Genomic DNA, 26,818 nt, shown 5'->3' with positions numbered 1-26,818 from the left:
AAAGATAACTTATCGAATAGAAAATTATGAACACTCCTTCTGGTTAGTTGCAGTGAATCTTATTAAGATAGACGAGCAGATTGGAGCAAATCCATACCTTATTTGAAAAAGGCAGTAAGTCTGCGCGGGTTACATAGCATAGTTCAAGGCTACTTCAAAATCCATAAGACTGTACAACGATGCACAAAAATGAAAGTGGGTTGCATTACGCAACCAGATGCTATGATCTTAATCACATGGCAAATTGGTAATAATTTACAGTTGCTAAACATTTTTTAAAGTAGTTAATTAGTTGTTCTCTGTTGGTTGATTTTCAATTCAAAATTGTTATGCAGTTCTTCAATTGTATGTAACTTGTTAAACTAATTTATTTGGTTGTACTTCAGTTATTCTAAAATGTAAATAAATTGTTTTTCAGTGGTTCTTCAATTGATCAATTGTTAGCCAGTTAGTAACTTGTTTGTTATATATGTATCTTCCATTCAATTGTTTTAAACTTTTTGGACATTGGTCAGTTGAATACAGATTACATTAAACGCAAGTCATCGTATCCCTGCAATCAATCCATGTAAAGTATTCGTCACTTTGGTAGTAAAGTTTGTAATAAAAATTATTTAGATGCCGAATTATTTGAATTTTGGGCGTTTAAGTTCAGAGGTATTATTGTGATAGAAAAAATTCTCTCCTGGAACATCTCACGTCTGATTGCGTATCACCACCAACTGGAACTTAAATGAACTACTCTGGAGCACTAGAGCATAAAACATGCACCCAACATTTTATTTCTACGATTACATCAACGAAAAATATGTACAATTTTACTACATTAATCGCTCACAATTATACTTAAATTACAGCTATAGCAGTTTGTCTGAATGGTGCCATGTTTAAATGAACCATCCGCAAACTTTCAGCAGAAATGATCCTATTCTCCACTCAGAAGTGCGACACCTCGTTCATAAAAACTCATTCTATCTCCAACCACGGCAAACTCGAGAGTAAAAAGAAGATCAGATCTCATACCATTGCGATAAACAGGAAGAGAGATCTAAAAACAAATTTATTTGATATCACTTCTACAAAGTAGTCATCAATATTGTAACGTTTCTTTAAAGTTATGAACAGAATACTGCAAATGAAAGCTATTGTCAAACACAGTGATATTATGATATTACAATAACCTTCTATAATTACAGGGACAATTGTTTTACCGAGATTTTTGTTTCAATTCATTTTTAGTCGATATTCAATTTTTCTCTAAAAATATGCATTGATAAATGGGTAATAGTCCATGCAAGCTGTTTGTGTTCACAAACGCATTAAAGCACCTGACAAAAATTTCAAAGTGACAATAAGGTGATTTCAAATAGTGTAAGCACCAATTGAACAAGTTGAACTCATACGGGTGCTCAGAGGGCAATGTCTTGCTACAGGGCTTCACAAGTGCAGTGAAGGTAAGTGAGGGGTAGGTAAGTGAAAGGTAAGTGCAAAAGCAAGCTGAATTTGAATCCAAGAAAAGTTGTCACTTAGTATACCCGAAAAAGATTTTTTCAATACAACACGTAGTGGTTAAACAGTAACTGTATTGCCAAAAACATTTCGGAAAAAAATGCAAATTGGGCGCTATAACAAGCCATTTGACAGAGTGTGACGTCACATTGTGCATGGTGCCGCTGCTTAGACTCAATATGAATAAATTGTCCGGGCAACCGGAAATAAATATGGTTAAAGCGTACTGCAGTGCGTAACAGGAATATACTGTGTTACTTAAGCCTAACTTAACAAGTTTAGATTAGTGATGCTAGCACTAGTATTTGCCTTAAAGACACGCAAGTATGACTGTCATTTTTGGTATATTATATCATCTTGTTTAAAACTACTTAAAACGAAAGTTATCGGTAATGACATATAGGAAAACATATAAAAGAGGATAATAGGGGATTGTATGGCGTTTAAAATTATGTACAAAAATTTTCAATTACATATAAATATGAAAATACATTTTATTTATTATTTCAAGGAGTTTAAAGCGGGTTTTAGCATAATAACATACAACGTCTGCACTCTGCGCATTCTGGGCGGTGAAAATTGGTGTATCATTTCATATGCCCGTTCAACACGGGCATTGCTTACATTGGTGAAACAACATGACTTTTTGAGACAATAACAACAGAGCACATGCATTTACGTTTAATGAGTACACCAAATTTGCCTTAAAAGATAACACTAAAAATTGCCCAAGATATAAAAAAACAACATTCACTACAGATAACTTTAAAGGACTGAAATTGTGCAAATATCATTATGAAAACAAAATTTATGAAGATTTTTTAATTGAGAAACTCTCCCATGCTCAATAAACAAGCATTTGAAAACGATTAATCTTTCTTGTTAAAGATTTTTGTAACAATTTAATGGGTATTGATCATTATTCGTTTTCCGCCATTATATCTTTGCCATTGCATTCACTGTTAAAAATCTTTGCATGAATTCAATGTTTGCTATTTACTCGTTTTCAGCCATTATGAATTGGTGTATTGTTTTATTTTCTGTATCGCAACTACATCCAACAACTCTCTTATTATCACTAGATCTTTGGATCGTCACTGGGTATCGAACACCAAACACAAACACTTATTGTGAGGCCACTCGAACCACTCAGTTATCAGCCGACTTATGATCCTTACTTATAATACTGCGTATGCCACATCAACTTACTTAACTTGTGAGTTTGACCCACTGCAAACAATTGATTTGCCAGTGGTGGACTCACGTAAAAAAAGTTCAATTGTCTTTGTCAACCACAAACTATGTGCCATGGTGTGCAATTTAAAGCTGTCGTTCGTCTCTTGGTAACAAAACAATTACAATTTGTATTGCAATTACTATTGAAATGAAATAGTTCTGATTAATGGCAGCAAAACAAAAAGCTCCAGAAAAAAATCAACTGAAATATGGATTAGTTAAAACCACTAATGATGCAAAATGAAAATGCACAAGAAAATCTTAAGATGATGATCTTAAGTTCATTCTAACTCTAAAATATGAGAAAAGGAATATTTATTCTCATGCTAACCTTGTCATTGGTTGCTCCTGATTTTTCCCAAGATAAGAGTGTTAGTGGAAGTTTTGTAGATATGTCAGAACAAAGATGCAAACGATTGTTCTGGCAATTTGCACCTTGTAAAATTAAACCTAGAAATCAAATAACAAAAAATACTGCTTATAACATGTTTTAACGAAAATGTATTTTACCAACAAGAGCGTTGCTCTACTTTTACACGGGAACTGTAACCAAGGTCGAAATGATGCATTATTTGAACCTTTATGATAAAGAAAAGCGTTTAACAGATAGTTTGTAACGATCAATTAATTTCTTTCATCATTCACTCATTCACCCATTTTATTAATTTTTTATTAATCACCTTGCATCTTATGATTATCTATCAGGATCAGTCTATTGATGATCTGTGCGACTATAGGCCGATATCGAAACTTCTGTTTGGAGCGAGTAGTTGCTGGCTGTGTTTGTTTACACCTCGAGGGCCACGTCATTCTGCAAACCTACCAATCTGCTTACAGCAGAGCTTACCTGGATAGGTGAGATCCTATCCAGGTCAATGACCAAACAAACTGACAACATTGTAAATCGTCTTATTTCCACATCAGAAACATCTAAAGAATTCGTCGGCACCTGTTGGCGAAATCCTGCTTAACTCTTGTTGCAACGCTCTACTCTATGGCTTAACGCATCAGATGCTGGCCCGTCTGCAATGTGTACAAAATATTGCTGCACAGCTGATTTTCCACTTGATAGAATCTGAGCACATTAATCCGGCCTCAAGTAACTGCATTGGGTACCTGTTGAATTCAGGCCGCGATTCAAGATACTATCCATTGCTTTTAAAGCTTTAAGCAGTGTGGCAGCCGACTGTATCAGCAGACATTTGCGACGCTATCGCCCAACGACAGTTTTGCAGTCCCAAGCTAAGAACGTCTGGCTAGTCCTTCCTTATCGGACCGTGATGTCCGGGGACAGAATGTTTTCCGCAGCTTCTTCCAGAGTGTGGAACAATCTATCGCAGGATGTGTGTAACGTGGACAGCCTCAACGCTTTCCAGAAATCAGTAAACCCTTTCGGTGTGCCCTAAGCTTTTTACTTATAACAACTATTATTGCTGTTTTTAATGAACTATACTTATATAATTATACTGATTTACTCTGAGAAATATTATCTAGAATTCTAGACCACATCTGCTAAGCGCCTTTGAGCAGCTATTTTTTATCGAAACATGGTGCTATACAGATATTATTATTATTTATTATTAATTAATTGCGTAGAGGGTGACATCCACGAGGGTGGAGGGTTGTGTAGTTTGATGATGTTACAATCTCAAAAAGTTATCATCTCTTCTGTGTGCCCCTTCAAAATCCAGATTCATGCCGTGTCAAACCCAGAATTGCTACCCGCAATAGGATTGGCTGATCTTTGATGGGAGCAGTGAACGGTAGATCAAAATACTCTCACAACCAAAGATATTGAGGACAGATTTGAGGAAAGAAAAAGGCCGACGGTATTTCTAAGATCATAAGCTGCCTACATTACAGTATGGCAAGGTTGTGTATTGCATGGCCTGCAATATCATGAGTTCGAAAGCATTGATGCCAAACTCTCAAAAAATAAAAGCGTTTTGGTTTCTGTTATAGACTCTTTTCTTAAAAACCCATTGCTCTTCAATACAGTTCTTGTTTGAAAGCCTTCTACACATATTGCAAAAATCGTAACTACACCTGAGTAAAACTGACTGTTGTTTTCGAAGAGTGATGTGGTAAATATCTCATTTTCAGTCTTTTAGCATTGCAAAAATTTTTTTCGCAACAAATCTCTCAAATTTGTTCATTATTACCTTGTTTTGTTGTATAAAATTTATCAAAATTCAAGCATTTGTTACGTCACATTGCCTAATATTTTTTCGATATGGAGGAGACAAATTGAACAACTGAGGCCTAGGCATGGTACACACAAAGATTCTGACCCAGAAAATGATGTAATCTTAAACGGTGATGCCAACAGTAATGGATAAATTCATGATGAAGTGATACCATTAAATCCACAGTATGGTACAGTTAAACCACAACAAAAGCATATAAATCCAAAATTGCCCACTGGAACTTAATATGGACCTCAAAACCCCAGGAGATCGGAAATATTGAGAAAACGATACGCGATGGACTGTGTCTAATGAATTTAAATTATCATTAAGTTATACTTAAGTGTATTTAAGGTTTATTATTAACTTAATACTGAGCGCTTTGAGCTTGTTGATCAGTATTACTCTTAGCTGAATATCATTTCTGTGAAATAATTTGTGGTTTTCCATGATCAATTACTAATTACTTATTGTCCGAAGCAGTTGGCGCTTCTCTGCTCAGTGCAGGACGTTCCTTAGTGCAGTGAGGCCTGCAGCACTGCAGTATGTTGTGCATTTGGTTGCCTTGCTTGTTGTGGCAGGGCCTTTTACTTGTTTATATATTTATTTCTTGGTTGATTCAGCATTTGCTTTATATGTGTAGATACTAGAATTGTAAGTTTAATAAAGCCTATATTAAGGTTAAAAGTGGTTGATGTGCTTGTTGTGGCGGGGCTTTTTACTTATTTACTTATCGCTTGGTTGGTTTGTTATTTGTTTTATATGTGTACATACTGGAATTCTAAGTTTAATAAAGCATATGTTGAGGTTAATGGTGATTTGGTTCATCACTATTACTAATATTTTTGAAAATAAATTGAAGCATAGACTGCAAGGGTTCACTTTTGATTTTTGTGGGTAGGTGTTGAGTGCATATTGTCTCTTAAATGATTGTGCGCTGGGTGTCATGGTCTTGATTCCTAAAAGTATGTGTTTGTGTCCACAAGCAGTCGCGAGTCCCACGCGTCCGAAGTTACAAGATGTACATTTCCTTACAATGGTTCTTTTTGATATAAATGCATTTCAATTCAGTCAGAATGTTCTTAATCACAAACTGGAGTTTATTTTTTTGTCAAGACTAAAATGCAAATTCATTTTGTTAATACCTTCTCTTTGAGTTAGTTGATGGTAAAATTAAAAATTGATTGCAGTGCACTGAGCTAATCTGTGAACCTAATGTTATATTTAATATAACATCATAAAACTAATCATAATAAACTAATATCACGATAGTTACTTGACTTATATATAAACTACTATATTACTATACTTAATTATTATTTAAATTCCTCAATATCTATCACAAATCAAGAGAGTTGGCATTTATTTAACAGAGAAATAGCTATATTAGATCAAACGAAACTTAACAAAACAAGCAAAAATTACCTGTAATGGCAAACGTTTTTTCATCGAAATCTGATATATTTTCATTGGTAACATTGACATGAAGCTGTAATTCTTCCAAAGAATAATTGTGAACTTGAGCAACATACTGCCTTGTGGCTGTTAAGAATGCCTCAGGGACAAAAAGTCCACCCATCCAAATTGAATGGCTCTATAAAAAAATCAACAATGTGCAATCTAAAATTCATCTGACAATGCCAAAGAGTTTACCAAACTGTAAACACTTGCATCATGTGGTGCTCACCAAATATAAATAACAAAATTATCTTGTTGACTGGCGAAGGTTTTTTTGCACATTGCATGGCCATCACAACACTGTCATTAGCACTGAGGCATTTTCCACTAACAATTTTGATTCAAATATTTTTGTTACACTATCTGTGATATGGTACAACATTATCATTTGCGGTGTCCGTTGGTGTGTCACACAGCCCCACATAAATGCAAAATTACTCAGGTGTTGAGTGAGCAGCCATCATGTCATGCAGTTTAACTGTATTTTTATCATAAGAATGTTATGCTTTATAATTTCCATTAGTAATGATTAAGCTATATATGATGTTGCTGTGCAATCATTAGTACAAATAGGCTTTGATGACAAATGAAAAAAATCTGTAAATTCTAGCAGAAATTCCGAGGATGACAAAAACAATTTAAATAAAATTTTTATTTTTGACCCCACAATATGCTTGAAATCATTTGCCAGAACTAAGATGACAAATAGTAGAGAACCAAGTCATGTCTGAAAACATAAAAGTGAGGGGCAAGGCAAGTTAAAAAACAAGTTGACCTTAAATCAAAGCACTTTTGTCAACAAATATACTGGTGAAAGGATTTGTACTAAGATATAGCAAAAAATGCATATTTCTCGCTTAACTATTTTGAGGATGGAACGTCGTATTACGTCACAACAAAAGAAACAATAGGGATGACAAAGCTATTCGATTCAAGTATGAATAGAAGGTTTCCGGTGACAGAAACGTAAAGAGTAATAGATATAATTATACGAGACCTACGAACGCTTGCGTTAAATAAGCCAAAACTAGCTTGCTGTTGGTGTATTTGTACTGGTTAATGTATATGCTAACCTACAATACAGTTCAGTTTTGGCTGTTGACTCTAACCTAGACCGGTACCGGTAACTGCAGTGAAGACAAGAATTGCTTTGGTAGATTATTATGTACTGTCATCTGTGACATTTCTATGCTGAAAATTACCACAACTAATCATCTACGTATGGAGAGTTATTCCATCCAAAACGTTTTAGCTAGTCTACTATACCTAATACAAACCCTAGTCATCAGAAATATTGTTTTTACATTGTGGTAATGGCCCTCCTTGTCATAATAGGAGGATAAATTTGCAATAAATTTTTGGCTATCACCGCTTAACCTCTACATATTCTTAAAAATCCTTTCACCAGTATCTTTACCGACAATCACTCTTTAATTTAAGACCAACTTGTTTTTGGACTTGCCCTTTACTTCAAACTCATAATTAAACAGTTGGAAACAAAATGCAGTGACTTGCAGCACCTAGCTAAAAATGCAGCATGACATGCCGCTGACACACCGGTATGTCATGTGGCAGTAAATGTATTAAATAGCAAAATCACAAACATTTGGATCATTCACATTAAACAAGGATCAGGTTTTTTTAAAAAATATAGAAATACTGGAAAGGGAGATGTTGTATCTGCCTTCAAAAAGGTACAATAAAGCTGGTACCTGAAGTAGATAAATTTTTGAACTTTCCCTGTGCTATACATTGAAAATTAAATTACATTCTGAAAAAAAATAAACATAAAATTACAAATAATGAGTAAAAATCGACTTGCATTATTCTGTATTTTGAATGTAATCTAATGCTATGATCACTTCTGTCATCTGGCACATAGCATAGAAAAGACATCGCTTGTGAGGCAATTTCACAAAACAAAGCATGATTTGTTTAAAATATAGCTACTGTACATAAGCTATTAGAATGAACCTGTTTAAAATTTGAATGACTAACGCAGCATTACTACGTAATCATACAAGCATAAATGACAACAACGACAATCATGGGCATAATGAGCAGTATTCGCTTTGCAATAAAATCCGCAAAGTTGTTTCACAGTGCTAGGCCTGCAAATAGTTATGTTTGAAGAGTTTTTTACAACCCGGTATCTTTAAGCGCTCTGATATACCTTTATTGGCATGCGTCTAATACCTTGTTTAATATTAGAAAAAAATATCACTAATAATAAAGTAACTGCTGCGTTTGTAATAGTTATAATTTGTAACTTCATTACCAAGAAACAGGATTGAGAAAAACTGGTTTCCTTTTTAACAAGATGCAATCTCTCAGAGAAAAATGTGTTTATACATTTTTACTACTATTATAATTATAATTCACTACTATTATTTATAATTTACTACTATTATTTTTACTACTTTTATAATTAAAATTTGTTGAAAAAATTTTTGTACCATTTTTTTGAGCCAGTGTTACTTATACAGATGCTGCACGCGAATTACACCTGGATAAATACAGATCTCCTACGATGGTTTGTCCAAAATAAAACATGTAAAAGGATAAAGTGTGACTACTGCAATCCTGTGCTTAGTAACACAGATGAACTAAAGTGATCAAGTTTTTGCAATCTAAGTAGGCCGAGTTGTGTGTTAATCAGATGAAGATTCATTGTACCTGGGGTACAATGCTTTAAGTAAGACCTTTGTCTAATAATTTTATATCCCAATTTTTTTTACCTGGTGTAGTTCTACAACATTTGAAGCTTGGTTGAACTTTGCCGGAACTAATAACCTAATGCAGCGGACTGCTGACTTTAATGCAAATCACATAATGTTTAAACAGATACATTGGGCTACTTACCTTTAGTGCCTTTGCATTTCTGGCTGTGGATATCTTGTGTAGTTGTTGAACTCTCTCTCCAAAATCAGAAATCCATTGCGTAACAGTCCAACCAGCTGGGACTTTGTATCTGGTAGTAATATTATAAATTTATACAATTGGTACATTTTGAAAAAGTACAAAAACACTGTCGTACTTGTTCCACAAATTAGGAAGTATGCCTTTGGTGAGCATTGATATGAGTGTTCGATGGTAGTTAGTTTGCTTTTTTCTTCCACTGCAGATTGCAATAATTTCATCCAAATCCAAACAAACAACTTTTAGAAGACCAATACCAAGATTAACCTCTCTTTCAAAAAATCTGCCAAAATAGTCAATATTAAACACAAAAAATTAGGAAAAAATGCCAACAATTTCAAGATAGTGCAATCATTTTTAAAACTACTAGTTTACTTGAACTCTAATAAGCAAGTAATATTTGAAGAGGTGAATTGGCAGCTTTATTGAAGACGTTTTTTAATTAAAACTTGGATATCAGTATTTTTAAACATTTAACCGTCTTTATAATCATTCCATCATAATAAACTGTGGAAAAGAAACATTAAATAGTAAATTATCCACAATATTAACTACACCATGAACTAAATACTTTGACAAAACTATACCTGTACAAAGGATTTTTGATATTTTCTGACGTCCTTTGCAAGGCATTTAAATGTGCAGGAATAAGTGATTTCCAGTTCTGTGCAGATAGCAACAATGTTTTCATCCACTGGGGAGTACCAGTAGTGGCAAACGTTTGAGTTTGGTCATTTGTTTGATCTTTAACCTAAAAAAAGTAAACAACCTTGAGTTTAGTGTAAATGCAAGGGATGTTCCGCGAGGAAGATTATTCGAGTTAACGCGAACCAGAATATCACTTAGGTCGGCATGAACTTATTCGTAATAGAACCAAACAATAAAATTTTATATAAAAGTTGCCAAGTCTTGTTTGTATCATGATTTAACCATTAAACATATTGCTTTGTTTCAAAAAATAATGTTTAAAAAACGATTGCAAAAGCAAAATCGTTAGGAAAATAACTTTCATTATAAGTACTGCTGACTCTATTTTAGCTTTGTCGGGAAACTACATCACCACTCTCTCCCAAAGTCAGTAAATTTATAAGTAATACTGTATTCGGTTTCGCCATTGTTATTATTCGTGTACGCCAAAATCTTTCACAAAGATGATATTCGGCAAATCTGTTTGGGTTTGTGTCAGCCCATCCCTAGTAAATTCGAGAATCTCCAAAGTCAGTAAAATTGAAAACTAACTAAAGCAAAGAAAGTATGTGCCAAACGAAAACAATAGGCATGAATATTATAATTTTGGACTGTTCTCACGTATAAAACACAGGTTTTACCTGGATATTTGCTTTTTTCTTAAAAGAAAGAGTATTAATCATTGCCATTAATCAAAGGCAATCAACACATTCATATTGCGTTATGAAATTAGTTATGAATAGCTCGGTTAAGCTTACTTATGCATAAAATTTACCCGCTTGTTTAGTTCCAACATTTAATCTTTACCTCGATATAGAAAAACTAGCATTATCGAAAGACGGACATTTCTGTTTAACTTTAAAGGTTATTGATGACTGGCAGCTATAATGTGGTAATAAAGATTTCTCTAGAAACTAAGAAAGTTTATTCTTTGGGCTTCATTTACAAAACTAAGCAGTTAACATTGCCTTATATAATTTTTATCAGAATGCTGCTTAATATTTTATCCTTACTGACATCAAACAATAACTAAATGCAAAACTAAAGTTCTATATTTTCAAGCCTATTCTATAACACATTTTTTAATGCTTTCATGTTGAAAGCCTTTTTTCTCTGTTAACAACAAAGAGGCTGTGGTGGCTAATGCCAACAAAAATATGTGATTATATTAAGCGATTTAGAGCAATTCTTCAGATCGGTCAAGGTCGCTATACAAATGTTATTATTATTATTAATAACTCTTTTCCCTAGCTTTTCATGCCTGACCAATTCCAAAATTGAACCTGGAAACGCAAGCCATACTAGGCTTCAATGTACATGTTAGGCTTGTTGAGCGCGTACTAAGCTATTTCTTGGATATGGAAATGGGTTACTGCTAGAAATAACTTTAAATTTAATATAACAATCACACAATTCCTCACATGCAACCTGAAAGGTGGCTGAAAACCAAAACAAAAATCAGTCAAACTAAGGAATATTCTAATGCATATGCATTCACAGTCTTTAATCATAATCCAGACTTTTGGTACAGGTAAAATAAAATTCAAACAACAGTATGGTTATGACACTGCAGACTAATAACTGCTTTTGTGCAACGTGTATCACATACTAGATCATCATGGTGTAAGTCATCATCTTCATCCAGTGCTTGAGTTTGTAGTAATTTTCTAATAATTTCTGATCCTGCAATAGTTTATGAAAGCAAATTCAACAAAAAAAAAGGTATATGATACAAATATTTGCACACACACAGCTCTATGCTTTACGTAAACTATATTGCAAAAACTTGTTGAATGAGCTAAAATGATGTAAACAATTTTCTTATGGCAACACAGTGAATATTTTAAGGGTTGCATGCATAATGTCATCATATACATAATGTAACAAAGTAGAAATCGTCTTAGTCAATGTTGCATGTGATCCTGTTAAGAGTTAAGTGATGTTTTGATTTCGTTATGGCACTTGCTAACTGTCGACTACAAAAAACACAAATACTAGAAACTTAGACAGCCCAAAGAAGAGGCTTGCAAGTAAATGCTAGTTGCAAAAACCCAGTCTCATATTGTCTTTCAGCCACTAAGAGGAAACTCCTAAGTAGAAAACTTTCGGTTACAATGCTTGTAGTGCAATATTAGATTTCTCTCTCTCTCTCTCTGCCTCTCTTGTATTTTCACACTTGGCTAACCACAATACAGAGAAAAATCTTAAACAAGGGTAAAAACCAACAATTGAGATATGAAAATGTGATGTTGCCATCTTTTACATGAATCTGTCAAATGCTTCTAGCTAAAATCTAGATTAAGCCTTGAAAAATTACAGCCTTTAAAGAAAAGTGGCATGATTTATGTTGGCTGATTTTTTATGCTTTTTAACCACCATTTATGGTTTACTTGTTCAATGTCAATTAATTACTTCGTCAAAACACAATTTTGTTACTAAGGAATCAGGAATGAAAAAAATATAACTGGAAAAAATTGGGTTGTTGGAAAATGACAGCAGTGCAAGAACTAAGCTTTCTTAAAAAACAAAACTTTTAGGTATTGCAGGAAAAGCTTTTTGTTAGAAAGGCTGTAAATTTAGTCAACATCATCTGAACTAGATGGTCTGTTGGTCACCCAGATTGTATGTCGAGACAGGAATCCAGCAACCTCTGCTGATGATGTCATCCAGATCATGCAGACTGCGTACTTAATATTGGGCAGATAGACCGGTCAGATGTGATATGGTTTAATCCACAGTGTGCTCTTTGGCGCAACAGGCTTAAAAAGTGCCACTTTTTATTTGTGATCAGTCGAGGGGAAATGGCTGAGCCAGTACGAAGACGACCAAGTCACAACTAAGCTTTTCTTGGCAGCAAAAGAAACAGGTCGTGAGTGGTTAAGCCCAGGCAACAATAGTCTGGCATTGAGAGTGGAGTTACAAAGTCCAATAATGCATTCTTAACACTCCGAGTTGTAGAGCTCTTGACAGGTTGGACAAATGCCTAAGTTCTTGGTATTATCTGAAAATGGCAGTGCGGGGACAAAAAATGGGTATCTCAATTACAATGAGTTAGCTTGTAGTTGGAATGGGGTAAAAGCTTGTAGTGGAGTATATGGCATGATCTCATAAACCAACAAGTGCGAGAAAGCACGGAGCAGAAAAAGAGTTCTTTGCAGTATAGTTCAGCAGGTTTGATGGAAGATAAGATGGGAGGTTATCCAGTGGCGTTAGATCCATAAATCCAATACGACTGTATCTATGCGGTGGATGGGTGTACTAAAACACCAGACAGGTGCACAGTACTCAGCAGTAGAGTAGACCCACGCCAGGGCTGCTGTACATAAAGTGGCAACCGCAATGCCTTAGTCTGAACCCCTTCATCAATCAATCATTTTATTTTATTTTTCATGAAAAGTGCGGTGGGGAAGAAAAATTAAGCCAGTTGTTACTAACATGTGCTAATGAAAAGGAAAAAGTGACAAAACTGAAAAGACTTAAAACGTGCTCAAGAGAAGTAACGTTAATATCAACTACCACAGCCACTAAACATATAATTAGTTAAATCAATAAGACATTAATAGAAAAAGCGAAAATTAAGTAGACGAGCAGGTGGTGTGTTCAAGCAATCGATGATGAAATTTGCTTCAATGCTGTACATTACTGGACGTACAGCATTGTCAGAGCAGTTTATCCATAATTTATGGTAAAACAATAGTCATGTCCTGGCAAAAGGTTTCCTCATCTTTTTTTTCTATCTTTGCTGGTTACGCAATGGTGAGGTCGTCCATATCAGCATAGTTGTATGACATGTGTATAGCACCGGTCATGGGTGTAAATATTGAAAAAGTGGGACCTAGGATCCATCCTTGGGCTTGCCGCTTTCAACGCTTTAGTCTGTTTCATGACAGATTTAATGGTCATGAAGCAGAAGTAGATTAAGCCTTTCAGGATTTTGAAAAGAACACACAGAATAGATATGGGAGCATAGCTATTGGGTACAGTACTGACTTAGAATTTGGAATTACAACTTCAAGGATTTTTCCCTAGCTTTTATAAATTTTGTGTTTTCCCAAGCAGGAAGACAGGACACTATACAGACAAAACTCATACCGCACCTAGGATATCCATGGGCAGAAGTTGACTAGGCCCAGAGCCTTAGTTGGTTTATGTTTGCTAGAAGGCTATGACAAACTGTTGTGGTTATTTTCAGTTGGCTGCAGGAAAAGCTAATCAGAAACTGTATAGTAATAGGACATACCATGACTGATAAGCAACAATTTTTCAGCATTATTTGGAAGTCCCAACCAAGCTGGTGTTTGCTTCTCAGGCAATCTTTCAGTCCATTCAACAAAATCTTGCTGACGTAAAGCTGATTCTGGCACATTGATGTTTAGAAGGCATTCTTGGTTATGGACTAGACCATATCCTTGTTCAAAACTAGTGCAAAAAAAAAACAGATAAATTTAGCATAAAAATCACACAAAAGTGGATTAAAATATCAAATTTACCACAACAAACCTGGATGAGGTAAATATCCGCTCGAGAAAGGAGTTTAACAATCTTTGATCAAAGTCATTATCTATGCGGCCGCCATACACAGCTTGTGAAAACAATGTGCATAGTGCTTTCCAAGGCATTTTTGCGGGAGGAATGTTGTCCCTTCCCATGCCAACAGCGTCAACCCAGGTGTCAATCGTGTCACAGGCGAAACGCAAGTCGGAATCATTGAATTCATATCTAAATTCAAAAAATAGCGTTTTGAGCATACTTGTAATGCAGTATGGTTATTGTACTGAATTTACAGTAATTAGTAATTACATATGGCAAGCACCTTCGCGGAGAAATCTACAAAAAACTTGGTTAAAGTCTCACCTACATGCAAGTGCTGTTATAACTTAATGATTGACATCTATTTTATTACTTTATTAACTTATTATTGGCTCTATTGCTTAACTACACTGTGTTGTATACACTGTGTTGTATACTAACGCAAGTCAAGCTTTTTGTTCAACAAAGCTTGTTCATTATTATTACGATTATGTATTCCCATAGCGGCCAGTACAACCCAGGCCCATTATTACCCAGTAAAAATACAACAAAAAATTAATTTATAAGAAGGCATTTGAGTCAAAAATTAATATTTCTCACAATAGGTCTTAGAAAAGCAGCATGTTTCTGTTGTTTTTTAATCAATCAATCATTTTACTTTTCGTCAAAAGTGCGGTGGGGTCGACAAATCAAGTCAGTTATTACTAACATGCACCAATGAACAGGAAAAAGCCAAAAAGGCTTAAGACGTGCACAAAAATAATTATGTCAATATTTGCTAGTAACAACTACCACGGCCACTAAACCCATAATTACTTGAATCCATAAAACATTAGTTGAAAAAAGGGAAATCAAGCAGGTGGTGTGTTCAAACAGCATGAATGAACAGATGATCGCTTCAATGCTGTACATATCATTACTATACCATAGCCTGAAACCCATCCCATAACCATAGCCTTAAAATCATCCTAGCAGTTGGCATGTTTCAAAGTTTTGGGTGGTATGCAGGATGTGGATTTTAGCAAAAAAATTCCACCTCCAACTTTGGGTTTATGCGTATGTATCCCAAGCTGCAATTGTGTCATTTTAGTCATGCGTAGTTTACATCCCAAATTTCAGTAAGACCAATGCAGTTTGTTTTTGAGTAACCTAATTGAATTTTGGTAAGTAAACTGCACATAAAAAAAATTTAAGTGATTGGCCCTACTATAAAACCCAGTTGTTTCCTTAAACAAATTGGTTTTCTCTTTACACTTTTTGCGGTTCAAACAACCTTATTGTTGCATGGTTATGGTGACCTACCAAAATCGATCTGTGATACACAATAATCTTGAGTTGAATCAACTTTGTAAACATAATTACAATAATAACTTACATCTTTGTCCAGCCAAGTGGTACATAACAAAGCCTTTCTTGTACGACAGCATGAAACCAAGCCAACAGAAAATATAAACGACTGCGTTCAGCAGGCATTCTCTGCATGCGTTCAGCAGTTGCTATTCTACTGAAAGTTGACAGCATATTTGCTTTTATGCCAGGTGGTGGCTCAAAAACAAAGACACGTCCTGATCGTAACAAATTGACCGGTATCTGCAATAAATCTAACTCTGTAGGGACATACAGTATGTAAAACACCACAAATCAAGAAGAAACAGGTGTATTAGACAAAAATAGCTATTCTTTATTCCATATGTAAGACAGTATCAAAAATCTGTGAAACAATACTTCACAAACAGTACCTTGGGGGAGATTTCCATTGTCAAAAAAAGTCGAAATGAGGGATGTGGCTGCAAATTGTGTAGCTTTTTTTCTAACTGTGTTAGCCATCTTGGTGCAAGATGTACATTCTTCAACATAACCCACCGCCCTGTACGTGAAGCGGTGTTGATGGCCTTTTCAGCCTAAAATAATATATTTGTGATAATATGCAAGAACAGCCACCATAACACAGTGTTTAGAATGATAAAAGTAAACAAAAAAAAGGCAATCCATTACTCTGTAGCCTACATAGTAAAGAAAAAAATACCAGAAGGATAACAAAATTATTCTATCTGCATTTATCAAAAATTCTTCATTTGTAAGATAACAGCAAAAAATAGAAAACCTGTTGGAATCCTTCCGAAGACCCTATAGCAATTGATGAAATTTGGGTGTTGCTATTTGTTGCCAAATCATCAACACGATTGCTGGCGTCATATCCGGGAAGAGAGCACATAAGAATTGGTTCCGATGCCTGTAAAATCATAAGTGTCAACTTTATAATAGTTGCTGTTAAAATCGTATTTCTATTGAGCAGAGTACGCGTCTGAACTGTTGTTATTTTTGTTGTTTGGGCTCACACTATCTGAAAAAACAATTAGCAAGAAAGACTGATGACTTGGCTTTATTGTGTAACAATCACATGTCATTTCAAATTACAATAGTGGTATTTCTAATTAAAGCAAACATTGGCACGCCTGTTTGTTTATTAAGTGTAACATAATTTAATACTGACTGGAACTTAGCTCATTACCTAACTTAGTTTAACGTTTAAACACATTGGGATTTGTTGTAAATTCCTGCAAAGCCTGCATGCTGTTTGGTCATAAGCATTTTCATTGTTAGCAAATTTTTTGTATGAATGCTTAATAACCTAACATTACAATCTACCTGGGTTGCGTAGTGCTGAGCTTGCAAAAAGTTGTACAGAAAATGCTTCTAACTACCACTGGCCAACAGAAAATATATCTATAAACAATCTTCACGTTGAAATTAAATGTACTATGCATACATTTCAGCTACTTTTAATGTTGCAGCTTTTATAATAAAAATATTCAATTACCTACTTGATTAGAATTGACAAAACTGCTTGTTTACTTTAAATTTTTTTGGTCACTGAGGCCTTCGTTTTGCATGAGCTCTATTGCCCACTGATTAAGAAACACAGTCATTAAAGATCTGAACATAAAATATATCACTCTTTTTAATATGTAAGGTTAATACTTTTTAAAAGTGAGGGGAATTGCTAAAACAAATTTGCCTGAATTGTACATATGTATAATTGTATACCCAACTAAAAACTTTTACAGTGAGATCCTGATTAAGTTTGGACCCATTTAACTTGATATAAATTATCACAAAATCTAGGTTCAACATTTTCAGAAATTAATTGGAATCTACAGTAAATCAAAAATTTCATTAAAAAAAACAAACAAAACAAGTAGCTTCACTAAAGTTCACGATGTAAACATATCATGAATCACCAGGTGATGCATATTTTGTACATATTATTTTCAAATTGAGATGTAAGTTGGCCGGTAACTATGACATAGGTAAAGATAATTGTGACGTTACAGTGTAATCCATGTGCGCGAACAGGGTTTTGGATGAACTTATCAATAAGATGCTTGATGTAGGTTATAATAAATAGGTGTAGACAATACATGCTAAAGCAAATAACAGTAACTTGTGGTAGTTAGGCCCAAGGTAACTAACATGTACAATCAGTGTCTATACTGTAGAGTTACAGCTTACGTGCTATGACTTAGCTGTTGGCAATTTTTAGGGACATGAAAGCTACTACAAGACATGTACTGTGACCTATCATCTTTCTGTGCCGAAAATATAGGTCAGCGCAGTCATATTCAACCAAAGCACCTTAGCTATATCCATACATGGTTTGAAAGCCAGGAATCACTTGTGTTGATTTCACATTCTGGCGTCACAACCACTTTCACCTCCATCATAATTAACCCCAAATTAGCTATGTATTTTTGGCAATAATTGCTCAACTATTAAATATTTTGCGAAAAATGTCTTCTTACTAACAACTCTTCTTTGGTTTAAGAATAACTTGCACCAGCATATGCCTATCACTTTAAGGATTACATGGCCCATTGTTTTTTTCATGGACGTTTAACATTTCAAATGCCATTTTTGGTGACGAAGAAAGTTACATGTTATTAGCCAAAACACTGCAATATCTGCACTGCACACTTATTAGCCAAAACACTGCAAATCTCTAATCTAACTTCACTAACTAAAATTAAAAATTTTGAATAAGTCAAAAAGCATTTTAAAAGGACTCTGTATAATGAAAAGCACACCTTGTTTCAAATTAGGTTCGAAAGCCACTCATCATGTTATAAAAACGATCTACACTCAAACAGTTGTCTGTTTTGTGCAGATGCAGTAAATACAGTGTGAAGCTTAATTGGTAATCTCCAATAACAGAAACTAGAAGCAAATTGATAGGCCCTTTAGCTTCAAGTCAATGAGTTTCTACTGCACTTTAAAAGTTGTCACGGTCTGTTGCTGTCTGTATTCGTGACTTTTAAAATAAACATCAAAAAATAGAAGTGCTTATGTTTTTACCAGTAAGGGTGGATAGTCAAGTGGTTTGAATGCTAATGTCGCAAAAAAGCAGCTTGTGTTGCATGTCCCATACCCAGTTGCGCTATACTGTTGTAAGGCCTTTAGGCAAAGCATTAATGACACTTGCTTCTGGTCACTGGACTTGGTGTACAATTATAGGGCAATGCTACAGTATGTAAAAAAAAAGTCAGACAATCAGAACTTGCAAAAAGGCTAGCTCAGTAACTGGGGTACGAGCGATGAGCAATCAACAACAGCTTTAAGTTGTACAAAGCTTTTATCAGTCCGAGGATAAAGATTACCATAGCACACAATATCAAGGTTGTAACAAAATACTTTCACAAAATAATACAAATTAAAGAAGATTTTGAATTTTTTCAACCAGCTTTGTAAGCTCTACCCAAGAATAAAAACAAAAAATTACCTTTATATGCTTTTCTACAATCACACCCAAATCCATCTCCTGTTCAGGTTCTGCCATAAACTTTTCGCCAAATACTGACTTAACATACTCAAAAACTGCTGATGTTATTCGATCAGGGCGAAAACATTGAACAATAAGTAATGTGTGAAGAGCGTTTCTGACCGAGTTTGATGCCTAAAAATATGTTAGTACATATTAATTCAAAGCAAACATACTAATTTTTCTCCAATGATCCATTTAAGAACACTATTTGCAAGATATCTTGGCATTTGGTGTAAAACAGCCATCAGTTTTTAACTGAAAAACATTATTTTGATTTAAATATAGCAGAAAAATGAGTTTGTTTTTTCTGGTTAAATAATATAGCCAGTAAATAAAACTTCATCTACTCAAGTTCCATTTATGCAAATTAATGATCATCACATGTAAAACTAATAGCGCAAAACCTCAAACAACCACAATTTTCATTCAATTCAAATGAATTTACTTGCTACTTTCAGATTTAGTTTATCTCGATCACTGCCTCATTTAAACAGAATCACCACATCTTTTATATATAATGGCTTTTGGTATAAATGAATCTATACTTGTTAACCCACCAGTAATGCCGGGGAACAGCCCTTTCTGAGGAGTCAGATGAACGGAGTTTTACAGCTCAACCGAGCTCTATAACGGCAGAAAACAGAATATCACAATGTGAGATACGTCACATACTTAAGGGTAAATATCAGGGGTGCCCAATGTTTTAAGAGTATGAGCCACATTTTACTTTTCTTGTGCCTTGGCAAACAAAATTACGCAAACAACTATGCTTAAATTTTTTATCCTAAAATTTCTGTGTAAAAGCTTTGAATTATCAAAACTTATTTCTTTCCATGCTTTTTGAAAGTTCAAATTTGGAAATCAGGTTAAACTAACCACCAACCAATTCCCACAAAATTAGGTTCAATCACATCAACCTTAATTGCGAGACTGGTGGAGGGTGGCAAACTACATTTTGTGTAATTTTAAAACAAAGGATTGTTGGGATTAAACTTAGATTGATCATGTTGACATCTTAGAAAGACCATAAAGCGAATGATTATACAAGAGACGAAATCACAACACTTGTGAGAACTCAAGAGTCCTTATTCGCTGTTGTCACACACCAAAAACTTATGTAGTTGGATCAAATCTAACATCACGAAGGTCTCAGACAAGCAGTCTGTCACTCAGAGGAAGCAAGCTGATCAAAGATTTGTGAATGGTGCTAAGGATAACAAAGGCAATGCTGTGCAGGCCAGAGTTAATCTTAGGTCTGCACCAAATGACGAGTAAAATGGTCATATCAGAAAGACAATTGTTAAGATATCAATACAAACTATGTAAGCACTTACATGTTCCACTTTTGAAACCACAGAAAATAATTAACTTTTTAAAAGAAATCAGCAAAGTTTTTAAATATTCCTGCAAATACACTGTGCTAACCATCAAAGTGAATCATCTGTGCAATTTATTCAACGAGTTACGCTATCCCAAAAATTGAGCTATTTTGGGCAAATTGTAATGCAAAATAAGGGCTGTAAAAATGGACTAATTTGTTTCAATAAATTGTTGATGAATTTTAACTTAAATTTTTGAAATCATGAAATCGGAATCTGGAAAGGAAATTTGAAAAACATTTCTATTTAGAAATCGAAGCAATAGGATTACAAAGATTATGACGACAGACTAGCTTATTTAATGTTATGTCCAATAAATGTATCTATAGACAAAATGTTATATCTTACATCCTTTGTTAGAGTTTTTTGTTTTTTCTTTTAAATCGATTTGTTGTGACAGGCATAATTAACAAAGAAAGGGCTTGAAAAACTGTTAACATAGATTTGCTGATTGATTGTGGATTGAAATGGTTGATTGGGCACTTTTTTCATTTGCTGCCTAAAAAGACGATCAAACATTTGCTGCTTTCTTTTTCATTTTCTGTACCAATAATTTAGGCCATTACGATTTTAACCATTGTTGGACCTTGATGATATTTCTCCAAACACACTGTCAACTCGTTAGTTGAGTGGTTCGAGCACTAGCCTTGCAAGAAATGCGGCTTGTGGTCTGTGTTTCAAACCACGTGGTCTTACATCGCTGTAATGGCCTTGGGTGAGGCAGCGACGTGCTATTGTTCTGTAGACCTGGTGGAAAGTTCTATTTTCGGGCAATACCATATAAAAATTTAAAAACCCAAAATAAAAACCTGTGAAAAGCAAAACTTGCACAAAAGCTAGCTCGGTAACTAGCGATCGAGCAATGAGGAATCATCGCCAGGTTTAAGTGGTGCAAAAACTTTCCTCAGTCCAAGAATAAAGATTTTCGTACCATACTAATATACCTATTGTACCCCATTCGGCAACATTGTGCTGTAAATGTCCTTTTTTAAATTGTTCAACTTTAATAAACTCTTTGGCGTTGTTTTATGTGGTTATATTTTTGATGTTGATTGAACTTCATTTAATGCGTCATGTTGATTAAATTTCATGTTTTGTTTGTATTTACATCCTTTTCTTTACAATAAAAAAATCAAAAGAAAAATTGTGTGTGTCAATCAGAACTTTCACAACGACTAGTTTGGTAAACAAGGCTCGAACCATTAGGAATCACAAAGTTTAAGTTTTGAAAAGACTTTCATTAGTCTGAGGATAAAGACTATGATACCATACCGTTTTGCTTTCCATTTGTCTCTTAATTTTGGCCTTTCATATAAAATCCACTAATATAACACACATCTAACGACACTTACTTTGCAGGACAGGTCACCACTCCCACTAGCATTCCAAATCATTGAAACCTGTGTCTCAGGTGCATCAGTTTTTATCCACATAGAAAATTCATGAAGTGATCCCTAAAAATGTAACAAACCCAGAATTTTAATTTATTTTATCTGACTTCAAAACTTTATTTAACTATAATTAATAAATAACACATACTATCAACTTGCTAGGCAGACTTTTAAATTCTTCCAAACAAACAAGTCTTTGAAGTCCATCTTTTTGCTCAATAGACAAGGACAGATTTCTTGTTATAGCACTATCCAAAGGTCTAAAAATAATTTGATCACCATTGACTAGTTTTATGTGTTGTAACATAACAAACTGTAAACATAAGAACTATTATTTCATTTAATGTGATTTTTTCTTGTACAATCTTTTAGCTTTCCATCTCTTACTTTGCTCTTGTTGCTAGTTCTTGTCCATGTAAAAAAAAGTTGTACTCAACAGCCATTTCATCAGAAGACTGAAATATCTTCAAATATATTTGACAAAGCAAAACCAAGAAAATGACACGATCACAGTGAAGAAGCGAGCGGGCAATCCGAATGTATGTGGTCTGGTAAAGTAAATATTGCCCATTTACATCAACACTAAATTTGAGGTATACATGAAAAAATTGCAGACATTTGTCCATAATTTTAGTATCTTAACACCTAAAATTTTCTTCGTTTCAACCTTTTCAGTGAGATCTAATTACTTTGAGCAGTATTTAGGGTAGAGACCCTTCTTAATACATAGCTAGAACTTGACATAAACAGCAAAACTCACTTGAAAAAGAGACATCACTATCACTTTTAATCTTTTCATGTGATCTCTGGTGTGTTCGAGCTCAGGATTTCCATAAAGCACATTGTGGTAAATAGCAAGAAAAAATTGCAGCGAATACTGGAATTACAACCAAAAAGTCCATTTAAACATCAAAGTAAACAGAAGCAATTACCTAAAACACTAATTGTGTATGTTCATACCGACAATTTAAATTCACTAAATTGCTAATTTGAAAGTTAGACAATTTGTACGACTGGTCATTAACGGTTAATGTCCTATATCATTACTAGTTCAGCTTTCATGATTATGAAACTTCTAAAGTCAAATGATGTTTTGCAACCACAGAACAATACTTTGTTTTAAACGTTATATGAAAACTATGCATATAAATACAGTGTTATAATACACACCCCTTTTATAATTAATTAATTAATTACGCAATTGCCAGAATGCATTCTACTGTAAAAAAATGGAAGGTAAAGTTAAGATTGAGAAAACAGAACACTGATAAAACATTTCCATAACTGTTTAATAATTACACGCTCACATGAATTTTAAGGGTGCTGTTAAAATATTGTTACTTGTGAAACCCCACCTATATGAAAAAGTGGTGATATTTCTAATAAGTCGTTGCGGTACTTACTCGCAAAGGTATGTATTTTCGAATCAATCATAGCAAGTAAGTACTGCAGCAAACTTATACGAGAATCTTTCATTAACATGGTGAGCTCTTTGTTCATACGACAACACCTGTTGAAGATAGACCTACAACGACCGGCCGATTTAGCCGACATCTTAAAGCAAGATCAATTGCAATTGTGTTTATTGGGCGTTAGTAGCAGTGGCCCTTATCTGGTGGCTTCGGCCCAATTAGCGATTCCCAAGTGACACCAAAAGGAACTACACTATAAACTGGAAGATTACTAGCTTCCGCTCCAAAAGTGTGTAAAATAATCACTCAGAAGACTTGTTTCTACACTCGGTTCTAATCAAAGGAAGATTTCGTTGCCATAAAAACCGAAATTAAAAAATTAATTTCTGAAGACATCATTGAGCCTTCAAAACCTTCTTGGGAGCTTAAGTACTACTGGTACGAAACCAACAAAAAAATTGTTTAATGGTTGACTACTTGCAAATTGCAATCGCTTCACTTGGCTCAATGCTTACCCACTTCTGCGCATCAAGGACATTATCAACAAGGATGGAAGGGGTAAAATAATAGTTCACTCGATCTACAAACGGCCTACCATCGGGTGCCGATTTGAGTGGAAGAACTCTTATTCACTGCGTTTGACACCTTGGGCTGCCTTTACCAACACAAAAGACTTCCCTTTGGTGTTACAAATGGTGTGGACACTTTTGCAAGTGTGATTAGGGATTTCATTTGAGGCCATAAGCTAAAAAACATATTTGCTTATTTGGACAACTCAACAATTACTGACATGACAATTGAAGAACACAACCCCCATTTAGAAGATTTATTTGATGCCATGAAACTTACCACACTAAATTTCAACAAAAAAAAGTTGGAACTGCGTCAGCAAACCATAAACAAGCTTGGGTACCAGATATTTCACATTGAAATGAAGTTGGAACCCGAAAGACTCTGCCCACTACTTGTCATGCCTTCATCGAATTTCTTTTGAGAACTTAAAAGAATTTGTGGCATGCTTGCATACTACTCTAAACGGTTTGAAAATTTTTAGAATAAGCTGGCCCATTTTTAAAGCTACCGATTTGAGTGTTGAGGTTTCAAATGCTTTTGTAGTTTTAAAAAAACTTGTTAAAGCAAGTCTCGGTAGTATCTGTGAGGATCTTCCACCAGTTGAGTGTGACAAATCCAACCATGCCATCGCGGCTTCTTTGTCACATGGAGGGCGCCCAGTGGTGTTCATGCCTCGGACATTCAGTAAAAGTGAGTGGCATTATCCCTCTATTAAGAAGGAAGCCACTGTCATCGTATAAGCAGTCCATAAATGGGGCCACTACCTCAAAGGGAGAACTTTCACATTAGTAACGGATCAACGATCAGTTTCCTTTATGCTCAGCAAAACCAAAGAAGACAAATCAAAATCAACAAAATACTGATCTGGTGTCTACAACTTAGTCCTTTCCACGACAAAATTTGCCACAAGCCTGGGAAGGAAAATGTTGTCTCTGATGCCCTTTTAAGAGTTAGTGGCACGGTGGAATGCCTGAAAGATTTGTCATCACTTCATGATCACCTTAGACATCCAGGCTATGCTCCACTCCACCATTTCATCCGTGTTCAATACCTTTTATACACCAGTCAAGAAACAAGAACTGCTTGTAAGTCCTGTTGTATTTTTTCCAAGATTAAACTTCACTTTTATAAAAAACAGTCTGAAACACTAGTGAAAGCTACTCAACCATGGGGAACGTTTGGCAATGGACTTCAAAGGACCAGCTGAGGGAACGAAACCTTTTCTACTCGTAAGTGTTGATGAATGTAGTTGCAGTTGTTATGTTATATGTTTGTCCCTGCAAGAAGATTTCTTTAGACACCATTATTGATTGCCTCTGAGACCTTTTTACTTGTTTGGTTTTCCAGCGTATATTCATAGTGACCGAGAATCCAGCTTCCTAAGTCTGGAATTTAAAGATTTCCTAACGGTTCAAGGAATTGTGACCAGTTATTCTACCCCCTATATTCCTCAAGAAAAGTAGCAATGTGAAGGAGGAAATCAAATAATATTAAGAACCGTAAAAATTGCTGTTATCTCCCTGCAACATCTCAGAAGAACATAGGGAATGTGTTCTTTCTCAAACCATGGAACTAGGTCATTGTTGTGCACGGCCACTAACGAAACTCCGTAGGAAAGAATGTTTTCTTTTCCAAGACGGGCAACTCTTGAAACCTCAATGCCTACACATTTACTAAATCAAAGATTTGAACTGCACTGCTACGTCGATTTGTGCGAAACAAAGGCAATCCAGTCTGCGATCCTGATGAGTTAGTGATAGTGAACCCTATTCTCGTTCAAGTTAAATATCCAAATGAAAGGGAGAGTACGGACGGTATCAACTTCCGAACATGCCCCTTACCGCAAGTAACTCCCGCTGACGATCAAAGTGAGCGAGGCGCAACTTCAGACGTCACTGCCCAACTTTGTCAACCAGGAAAAAGTTTGTCAAATTGCACTATTTACAACTCGCAAAGAGGGACTGACATTCAAAGGGATGAACATCAGCAAGTGTTTTCTGGGAGGCTGAAGCTGATTTTCAGGTTATAAGGTGCTCAACGTGGTTGAGGAAACCACCACAAAGATTAAGCAACTAGACTTAGTAGTTTCTATTTAAAAGTTATCTCTCTTAAATAATTATTTAACCGAGGGAGAATATGGTAACATTACTTAGTCTTTATTTTCCTAAGTTGTTAATTGCCACAATGTTAGTATTTAGTTTTACACCATCCTGACCCGTGCATAATCACGTTGCATTAATTGATTCTTGTGTTTTACGTTGGGTTTTGTAGGTGCTACGTAATTCAGACTTTAGGAAGCATAGTGTTGGCTGATCGCTTGGGAGTTTTCCGAATATACTTAATGGCACTAATTTGTTTATTTAAGTGTTATACACAGTAGTTTACAGTAATGTGTTACATTACTAATTATGTATTTCATTTTAGGATTAGTGCAATTCAGTTTAATCAAGCCTTAGTTGCTTTAGTTTAAAGGTTATGACAGCAAATATATTTTAGTTTTTAATAAAAAAAATTGACCTGGTACAGAAAATGCAGTTGTGTCAAAGATTCCAATGTAAAGTAAATAGATGAACAGGCCACAGATAATGGAACATACTGCTGAGACACTATATCCACTTCCTTCATCACTACATCTGTCTCTTCAACCTTTTTCTCAACCTGTACATAAATATGAATTTAGTAAACATTGGTTTTGTTAATTACAGGTAAAATGTTGCAC

The 26,818-nt window shown here is 34.9% G+C and overlaps 1 protein-coding gene and 1 long non-coding RNA gene across 2 annotated transcripts in view; one reads left to right on the top strand and one right to left on the bottom strand.

Annotated features, from left to right (window-relative positions):
* Positions 1-761: 761 nt before the first annotated feature.
* The window catches only part of LOC143445123 (cytoplasmic dynein 1 heavy chain 1-like), a 160,868-nt gene continuing 134,811 nt past the window's right edge, over positions 762-26,818 (bottom strand). The window contains exons 73-90 of the mRNA XM_076944003.1: positions 26,617-26,757; positions 22,875-22,991; positions 22,502-22,662; positions 22,263-22,374; positions 22,076-22,177; positions 19,303-19,476; positions 16,630-16,758; positions 16,265-16,426; positions 15,901-16,115; positions 14,496-14,714; positions 14,236-14,414; positions 11,605-11,678; positions 9,896-10,059; positions 9,427-9,591; positions 9,252-9,360; positions 6,357-6,525; positions 3,077-3,195; positions 762-1,048 (exon numbers count right to left, since the gene is read on the bottom strand). Coding sequence (XP_076800118.1) covers positions 926-1,048; positions 3,077-3,195; positions 6,357-6,525; positions 9,252-9,360; positions 9,427-9,591; positions 9,896-10,059; positions 11,605-11,678; positions 14,236-14,414; positions 14,496-14,714; positions 15,901-16,115; positions 16,265-16,426; positions 16,630-16,758; positions 19,303-19,476; positions 22,076-22,177; positions 22,263-22,374; positions 22,502-22,662; positions 22,875-22,991; positions 26,617-26,757 — 2,634 coding nt within the window. The 3' untranslated portion in view covers positions 762-925. The remainder of the gene's footprint in view (positions 1,049-3,076; positions 3,196-6,356; positions 6,526-9,251; positions 9,361-9,426; positions 9,592-9,895; positions 10,060-11,604; positions 11,679-14,235; positions 14,415-14,495; positions 14,715-15,900; positions 16,116-16,264; positions 16,427-16,629; positions 16,759-19,302; positions 19,477-22,075; positions 22,178-22,262; positions 22,375-22,501; positions 22,663-22,874; positions 22,992-26,616; positions 26,758-26,818) is intronic.
* Positions 3,191-5,479, top strand: LOC143445124 (uncharacterized). Its single transcript, XR_013113793.1, has 2 exons — positions 3,191-4,140; positions 4,342-5,479. It is a non-coding gene; the product is annotated as an uncharacterized LOC143445124 (long non-coding RNA).

Source organism: Clavelina lepadiformis, chromosome 2 (genome assembly GCF_947623445.1).
Source record: "Clavelina lepadiformis chromosome 2, kaClaLepa1.1, whole genome shotgun sequence".
Lineage (NCBI taxonomy): Eukaryota > Metazoa > Chordata > Ascidiacea > Aplousobranchia > Clavelinidae > Clavelina > Clavelina lepadiformis.
This window is presented reverse-complemented; position numbering and strand designations above follow the sequence as displayed.